Source organism: Grampus griseus, assembly GCF_964374135.1.
Source record: "Grampus griseus genome assembly, chromosome: 8".
In the NCBI taxonomy this organism is placed as follows: domain Eukaryota; kingdom Metazoa; phylum Chordata; class Mammalia; order Artiodactyla; family Delphinidae; genus Grampus; species Grampus griseus.
In genome coordinates this window covers 99,471,790-99,481,282 of record NC_139002.1, presented here as the reverse complement: position 1 = coordinate 99,481,282, position 9,493 = coordinate 99,471,790, and the positions used below count along the sequence as shown (strand labels likewise).

Below are 9,493 nucleotides of genomic sequence, written 5' to 3'. Positions count from 1 at the left end.
AGATTGATTAGTGATGTCTGCCATGACATGCAATAGGGAAGTGGTAGCTTAAAGAGGAAGTCTCTGCCACATTAAGATTTCCTTCTTTAGTGCAGTGGAAGTATCACCTTAAATCACGGACTTGTGTCCTCCAAACCTAAATATGGAAATGGCAAAGAGAAAAAAAAGAGCAGAAGGGGAAGAGTTGTTGAGGAGGAAAAGAATTAGAAACAACATGAGGGACAAATGGTAATAGAGAAAAGAAATAAAATGGTCGAGTTGGCCAAATTCCGGCATATTTATTGGGAATATGTAGAATTTCACGTGGGCCTTCTGTTGGGTTTTTTTTTTTTTCTCACAAGATGAAAAGGAATCAAGAAACCACTGTGTTCTGACTTTTGTGGTCAGGACATAAACAGTCCTGCTGAGAAGAATAGTCTCTGAGGAGAAGGAGCTGACAAAGCAGTTCTCAGAGCATTAGGTTAGCAATCAACTGTTCAGAAAAGAAAATATCGTCCCGTTGTTACTGATTCCTCCTGGATTTGCCAGAACCAAGTTTATTCCAGAGTCTTTGAGAGTCATAGTTCTTTGATCCATTTAGGGACTATTTGACTGTCAGATTTCAGACTCTTGCTAAATCCAGTTTCCTAGATTCCTGCTAAAAATAAGCAAGGGGATGGTCCCTGCAAACACAGCCAAACGTTCCTCCCTATTTCAGACCACAGGTGAAATGCAGAAGTAGGGAACTCCTGGACCAGCTCCAAGCCCACACAGAACTGAACCTCAGACATGAATCATGGTTTGGCTCTGCATGAGCTGGTGTCAGAAAGCACGTGCTCAAACTGAGAAAGAAAGCAGATGTGGGACTTCCCTCTTGCCTCTTTTTGGAGGAAGTGAAATCACTCTTTTGCAACACAGATGCATAACTTTTTTTTTTTTTAACATCTTTATTGGGGTATAATTGCTTTACAATGGTGTGTTAGTTTCTGCTTTATAACAAAGTGAATCAGTTATACATATACATGTGTTCCCATATCTCTTCCCTCAGGTGCATAACTTTTGTAGAAAAGTTGCCTTTTCCAAAGTTTAGCTTTTAGACACAAGCCCTTGAGAGTGGCCATTTGGAGAGTTTATGCGGTTGCCTGTGCCTTTCAGGACAAGAAAAAGTGGAAGAAATTGCTGGTGAGCAGAGTAAAGCAAGACAAGAATGGGTGAAATGCTCTGGTCAAACTCTTGGAGGTCGATTCCTCCTATGTGACCATTACGAGCACCAATCGCTGCTGGTGGCATATGCAAATTTAAGTTGAGCCGAAATTCCCATTTGCACTTCTTCTTTCATTTTTTCCCCATGAATTGCAAAGAGAACTTCCTTGAGCACAGCAAACACAGTCATAGGCTTTGGATCATCTCCAAATGATATATGGAATATGGAAATTCCAGAAATATTTGGTTTCTTTTGTTTTTTAAATGTATATTTGCTGCTCACTTTTCTGAGTGCAAAAGTGATGGCTACCCATCCCTGTGTTTGGTACTTGGTAGATTCTCAATAAAAATTTGTTAAATGAGTAAAAACATGCTTATTGTTGAAAACTCAAAATGTAGAGAAGAGTGGAAAAAATTTTAATAATTCATAAAACCTACCTACTAGATATAATTACTGTCAATGGGTCCGTTGGTGTATATTCCTCTAGTTATATTTGTACATGGTTGAGGTCATATTGAATGTATGTCATGCCTTTTTCACATAACATTATGGCATAAGAATTTCTCATGTTATTAAAATTGTTTGAAAATATAATTATGATGGCTGTAAAATATTTTGTCATATGGATGTAATACAACTTCACTCTTTCTTGGCTCTTTTAGTCATTTTCAATCTTTTTTTGCTATGATAAAAGTGAAGAGGAAGGCTGTCCAAATGTAAATGACAATGACTAAGTGTTTAGAGATATAGGAACACCTGAATATAGAATTATCTATATTCACCTTGTTTGTATTTTCACTGAAGAAGAGTGAAGTCTCATCAGGATCTATTAAAACCAAAACAAAAAGTAAGAAATTGTCAGCAGGTCTTCATAACAATGTAAGTGAGTTTTCTAATTCTGATGAACTAGCCCTGAAAGAGTTTGAAGAGAAGTATTTGGATATTTCAACAGACTTACTGGAAGTACTCAAGGGCTTTCAACTCTAATTTTTCTAATTCTAGCATCACTCTACTGAGCTATAAATTTATAACTAACTGATTTATAAATTAACCAGAGGCTTGCTTCTCTAGCCAAGAAAATGGACACTGGTTCATAAATTAATCCCTCTTGAAAGTAAGTGAATTCCCCAGAGCATGATAACTGAGGCATGAATAGACCCAGAATGTGGTATTTCTGGGTTCACAGAATACTATCAAGGTTTTTTTTAAAATTTATTTTATTCAAGTATAGTTGAGTTACAATTTTATGTTAATTTCTACTATACAGCAAAGTGATTCAGATATCTATCTATCTATCTATCTATCTATCTATCTATAGATAGATATATAGATAGAATATATATATAGAATAGATATATAGATATATAGATATAGATATATAGATATAGATATCTATATATCTATATATATAGATATATCTATATATATAGATATATCTATAGCTATATCTATATCTATATCTATAGATAGATAGATAGATAGATCTATATATATCTATATCTATATCTATATCTATATATCTATAGATATATAGATATATAGATATATCTATAGATATATAGATATATAGATATAGATATAGATATAGATATATATATAGAATATATATATTCTTTTACATATTCTTTTCCAATATGGTTTATCACAGGATACTGAATATAGTTCCCTGTGCTGTACAGTAGGACCTTGTTGTTTATCCATCCTATATATTATAGTTTGCATCTGCTAATCCCAAACTCCCAATCCATCCTTCCCCCACTCCCCCTCCCCCTTGGGAACCACAAGTCTGTTCTCTCTGTCTGTGAGTCTGTGTCTGTTTCATAGATAAGTTCATTTGTGTCGTATATTAGATTCCACATATAAGTGATATCATATGGTATTTATCGTTCTCTGTCTGACTTACCTCACTTAGTATGATAATCTCTAGGTCCATCCACGTTGCTGCAAATGGCATTGTTTCATTCTTTTCATGGCTGAGTAGTATTCCATTGTATGTATGTACCGTGTCTTCTTTACCCATTCACCTGTCAATGGACATTTAGTCTGTTTCCATGTCCTGCCTATTGTAAATAGTGCTGCAATGAACATTGGGGTGCATGTATCTTTTGGAATTAGAGTTTTCTCCAGATATTTGCCCAGGAGTGGGATTGCTGGGTCATATGGCAGCTCTACATCAAGGTTTTAATAACTAGTGGTGCTCAGCCTGTGAAGCTAGGCAACTGGCCTCATTATTTCTGAAAACACTTGTCAGCTGCATAAGTGACAATCTGTGGTAATTCAGTTGCTTGAAACCTTCTTTCCAGAATGCATACAGGTGACCTGTACATTGAACCATGACTTTTTCAGTCTCAGCACTGCCTCCGTTTCACGGTATGGTTTACGGAGCCATAAGGGTGAAACTGGGAGTTTCCATTAACTCCTCTGGATTCCCTGGTTCCCACTAAGTGTACTAGTTGTCCCACAGAATTGACAGAGCTGGGCTTCAGTTAAACCTGGTTCTAGATCAATGGGCCTGGAAACACTGCTCTGAATTATGGGGTTTAATAGACTTAGCATTAGCATACAGAAACAAATTCAGGAAATTATCTTCTCCTAATAATATAATAAATGAATTGTTGCTCTAAAAAATTGAGTAATGAAGAGCCCCATTCATTTTTACGCACCTATCCTGGTTACATGCACTTGACAATGGAATGAAAAAATTAAAGTTATAGTAGTAGGTACCAGCGTATTGCCAACTGTACACACAGGAAAAGGAAACTGGTATTGAAGTCCCAGGAGAGAGTAGTCAGGGAAAAGCTGAAACATCAAGAGAGGGAACAAAACCGAAGCTTTCTTTCAAAGCTAGAAAACTCTCCTGGGGGTAACAGCAAAGTGTGTGGTTACAGTTTTTCTGAGTGCCCACTGCTGCTGCAGAGTAACCAGCCCTGGGGGAGGTGGGGGGCAGTTAGGGTAGTTAACTGGTAAGGGTATAGGGCTAAGTTTGCATATCTAGTACAACACAACTTTTTCAAAGTCCCGATTGACCTTAATATTCCAATCGACTCTCATTTTCCCATTTTGCGATTAGATTAGCCTAAAGAGGAACTAGTGGCTTTAGGAGAACTGCTGAACTTTCTGTTTCAGCCACGGCTTTCTTTCCCATCAGCTCAGTCTGCCCCAAGCTTGCTGGCTGCTACTTGGTGCTAGTGTGTCAGGCTGGGGCTATCTGAGCCATGAACAGCGTCAGGGGTGCCGTGCTTATCTGGGCAGTGGCAGCATGGGCTAAAATGAACAAACCTCTGGGAGACACAGATGAGGATGGATTTCAAAAATGCAAGAATGCCTTAAAACTACCTGTTCTGGCAGTCTTACCTGGAGGCGGCTGGGATAACCTGCGGAATGTGGACATGGGACGGGTGATGAACTTGACTTACACCTACTGCAGGACCACAGAGGATGGACAGTACATCGTCCCTGATGAGGTCTTTACCATTCCCCAGAAAGAGAGCAACCTGGAGATGAACTCAAAAATCCTGGAGTCCTGGGAGAATTACCAGAGTAGCACCTCCTACTCCATCAACATGGAGCTCTCCCTTTTTTCCAAAGTCAACGGCAAGTTCTCGCCTGAGTTCCAGAGGATGAAGACCCTTCAGGTGAAGGACCAAGCTGTAACTACCCAGGTTCAGGTAAGAAACCTGGTCTACACAGTCAAAATCAACCCAGATGCAGAGCTAAGCTGGGGGTTTAAGAAGGAGCTCATGGACATCTCTGAGCGTCTGGAGAAAAACCAGACGCGGATGGCCACCTACTTGGCGGAACTGCTGGTCCTCAACTATGGTACCCATGTCATCACCAGTGTGGATGCAGGGGCTGCTCTCATTCAGGAGGACCACATCAGATCTTCCTTGCTCCAGGACAGCCAGAACAGCCGCAGTGCAGTGACAGCGTCCGCTGGAATCACCTTCCTAAACATCGTGAACTTCAAATTTGAGGAGAACCACACCTCACAGAACGCCTTCACCAAGAGCTACCTCTCCAACCGAACCGACTCCAGGGTGCAGAGCATTGGAGGGCTTCCTTTTTACCCAGGCATCACCCTCCAGACCTGGCAGCAGGGCATCACCAACCACCTGGTGGCCATGGACCGAGCTGGCCTGCCTCTGTATTTCTTCATCAACCCTGACAGGCTGCCTGACTTGCCAGGACCCTTGGTGAAAAAGCTGTCTAACACAGTGGAAACTGCCGTGAGACGCTATTACACGTTCAACACCTACCCCGGCTGCACAGATGTCAACTCGCCCAACTTCAATTTCCAGGCCAACATGGATGATGGCTCTTGCGAGGGGAAGATGACCAATTTCTCCTTTGGCGGGGTTTACCAGGAATGCACCCAGTTCTCAGGGAATGAGGTTGTCCAACTCTGCCGAAACTTGGAGCAGAAGAATCCACTCACTGGCAATTTCTCCTGCCCCTCTGGCTACACCCCAGTCCAGCTGCTCTCCCAGACCCACGAGGAGGGTTACAACCACCTGGAGTGTTCCCGGAAGTGTACCCTCCTTATCTTCTGCAAGACGGTGTGTGAAGATGTCTTCCGGGTGGCCAAAGCAGAATTTAGGGCTCTTTGGTGCGTGGCCAGTGGCCAAGTACCTGAAAACTCAGGACTACTCTTTGGCGGCCTCTTCAGCGATAAGAGCATCAACCCTTTGACAAATGCACAGTCATGCCCAGCTGGCTACTTTCCGCTGAGACTTTTTGAAAACCTCAAGGTATGTGCCTCTCAGGACTATGAGTTGGGATATAGGTTTTCCGTCCCGTTTGGCGGGTTCTTCAGCTGTGCAGTCGGGAACCCCTTGGTGGACTCTGTCATGTACAAAGATTTAGGGGCACCTTCTCTAAAAAAGTGTCCGGGGGGTTTCAGCCAACACCTAGCCCTCATCAGTGACGGGTGCCAAGTGTCTTACTGCGTCAAAGCCGGGCTTTTTACAGGAGGGTCTCTGCCTCCCGTCAGGCTCCCACCTTACACCAAACCACCCCTCATGAGTCAGGCTGCCACCAACACTGTCCTAGTGACTAATCTTGAGACTGCAAGCTCCTGGATTAAAGATTCCCAGACCCACCAGTGGAGGCTCGGGGAGCCTCTCGAGCTCCGCAGGGCCATGAAGGTCATCCATGGGGATGGTAGTGGTCTGTCTGGAGGGGCGGCAGCTGGGGTCACACTGGGGATCACCACCGTCCTGGCAGCTGTCATCGCCCTGGCCATCTACGGCACCCGGAAGTACAAGAAGAGGGGATACCAGGCGGTCCAAGACGAGAGGCAGAGTTTGGTTACAGACACGGCTGTGCATGGAGATGCCCTTGACCAAGAACAGGTGCAGAGTCCAGCCTAGGCTCTCCCAGGAAACTATTTCTCTCGTCTCCGGCCAGAGCTTCAAACATGTCTTTCATTTTTTCTTTCCACTTCTGCTTTCCTAAGTATTGATGTGGTAAATGCAACAAAAGGCAGGTATAACTTTGGAACTTTCTTAGGTCTTTGGGCCAGAAAATGAATAGAGCTACGTGGACAAAGTTGTGGGAGAAGTTGGAGAACAGTTGTGACTTTTTAAGCAAAGGTCCTCCTGGAGCCTACAACACTAGGGAGGTGTCTTTTCTCTACCTGCGTCAGTAAGTATCTTCACCTGAATGCCCATGTGTAAAAAGAGAGGAGGGAGAATGTTGATATTTGAATCTGAAGACGCGTTTAATCTGAGGTCAGCCATGGTTTCCAATTCATGAGCTCTAAGAATTTATGCCTTTACGTGTTACCCTCCCACTATTTTGTGTTTTTAAAAAGCTGTCTGGATTTCATACTCCTGGAGGCGGACAGAGCCCCCAGAAGACACAGGAGGTCCTGCTTGACTATTGCTTTTCAGCTTTGAGGGCTCTGAATTGATGAACTGTGTCATCTCCTCTGGGTCCTCTCAACATCATCTGAACCGAGAGATGGTGCCTATACTAGGCCCACTTTCTCCACCTTCACCACAGTTAAGACTTACAGAGACCAGGCCACTCTTGGACTTCAGACTAGGGTCATAAAGTCCTCAGAAAACATTTTAACATATAAACTTCTATTAAGAGGCCAAGGGAGAAGGGATGGTTTGGAGACCAGGAGTGAGTGAAGAAAGGGTAAAAACTAGGAAAGATTCTGGTGCTCATGGGAAATTGAAATTCTTACCCACAGCCAACTACTTGGTTTTGTCCTCTTAGCTCATCATAAATGGGCAAAGAAAGGAGCTGCAGGTTTGGATAGATCAAGCATTACCATCTCATTTTCTGTTACCAAGGTACAATCCCTTTCTCTTCCATGGATGGCCATCCCCCCTTCAGGTCGTCCCCATCACATGCACACACACCCTCAAACACACACACACCACCTTCCAACAAGAAGTCTGCATTTTTCTGGGGGTGGGAGACAAGAAAAACATAAGAAGTCAAAGTAAGCCCATACCTAAGTATCACTTCATCCCTAAAACCTAAACAGAGTAAAAATTACCAATTAGGTACCCTACCCTTATTTTTTTTTTTCCAGCAGAAAGGGGGTTGACATGATCAAATCAGTTCTTTTAAATGAAACGAAAAAGCCATCCAACGTCATTTGTGACACATTTATTTCAGTTCCAGGCTGACTTCCCCGGGTCATGTAGCATGATACACGATTGTTACTTGGAAGCTGGGGCTTTGCCCAATTTAAAAACAGTGTCACCTAATTGTAATGATTAGGGTGAATCTGTTAATACTCTTCTGCAACATTTTTTAGAGTTACATATTTCTTCACCAAATCAAATGTCATTGCTGAGTTATCTTTTATGAAGGATAATTTGTCCTCATTAACATTCACAGTCAAGAGTTTAGGCTTATATTAGGTCCTCCTTCTGAGTAGCTTGAAGCATCCCAGACTGTGGGGAGATGGGAGGGGGCGTCACACATTCACCTCTCACTGTGCTACAGGGAAGTGATTCACAGAATTTGAGTCGTGCTCTCAGCCAGAGACATCGATTTCTACAACCTCTCTACCAAACCCCTGCTTCTTAAGCATTAAAATGTTCTCCTTAAGCTCTGGGTGTTTTGTGGGTATGTTTCAGCCAAGCTAACCACTTTCCTGCCAATACTGACTTCCCCGTGAATTCTTTGAAGATTACTGAGTCAGAGAGACCAAGTATAGCTAAAGCCTCCCAGACTTTTTTTTTAAAGAAGATGTTGGGGGTAGGAGTTTATTCATTAATTTATTTATTTTTGCTGTGTTGCGTCTTTCGTTTCTGTGCGAGGGCTTTCTCTAATTGTGGCAAGCGGGGGCCACTCTTCATCGCGGTGCGCGGGCCTCTCACTATCGCGGCCTCTCTTGTTGCGGAGCACAGGCTCCAGACGCGCAGGCTCAGTAGTTGTGGCTCACTGGCCTAGTTGCTCCGCGGCATGTGGGATCTTCCCAGACCAGGGCTCGAACCCGTGTCCCCTGCATCGGCAGGCGGATTCTCAACTTCACCAACTTATATTTCTAACAACGTTGCACATAAATATGCGTCCAAATGTGTACTTAAGGAATACTCTGTTCGACTCTTCCTCCACAGGAAATCAGAATGAGGGAGTCTGTGGCGTACAGTCATCAATTCACTTTACAAATCAGAACCTCCCTGCGGGGTTCACAGGCTCCGTTTTCAGAATCCTGCTTTCCTGACCGGCTAGCTCAGGCTGGCATCTGTGGAAACACTAACCACACTCCACAGACGATCAGAAATAGAGACACATTTGGGTGACAAAGGCGGCTTTGCAATTGCGTTTTATTTTTGTGATCTCATTTGTATCGAGATGATCAATACTAAACATGTATTTGAAAAACAACAGCCTGTAAACTATTGAAACATACACGATAGTGTAGTCAGGTGAAGGGAACTTTAAGAAGCAAACGTTCATGGCTTTTAAGACGGTCTTTCCCCCACAGTTTCACTTACGTACTTCCCCTGTCACATGGTCTGTTCCTTTAGAGGAACAAGAAATCAAGCTAGGTAACTTGGTCAAACGTGTGGGTAGAAAAGATGTGAAAAAATTAGAAAAAGGGACTCTCCCGCTCAGTGGAAGGGCTTGTGGTTGCTTACGGACTGAGGGAGGTCACCCCAATGCCTCACAGGTCGGTGTACTGGTCTACAGAAAGCAGGTTGACGGCAATTTTGTGGTTGTTCATTTACCATTTATTGTTCTGCACATACACCTCATGAGCACCAGGTGGCGATGTCCTCTCACAGAGCAACACCAAGGACGTCAAAAGACGCTGGTTTCAAACAATGATTTGCGACAGGA

General features: G+C 43.1%; 1 protein-coding gene across 1 annotated transcript; it reads left to right on the top strand.

Annotated features, from left to right (window-relative positions):
- Positions 1-4,398: 4,398 nt before the first annotated feature.
- MPEG1 (macrophage expressed 1) lies at positions 4,399-8,241 on the top strand (the record flags this gene model as incomplete). The annotated part of the gene is made up of 1 exon (XM_082659489.1): positions 4,399-8,241. The coding sequence occupies one exon, from the start codon at positions 4,399-4,401 to the stop codon at positions 6,550-6,552; it is 2,154 nt and encodes a 717-aa protein (XP_082515615.1). The 3' UTR covers positions 6,553-8,241.
- Positions 8,242-9,493: the final 1,252 nt, after the last annotated feature.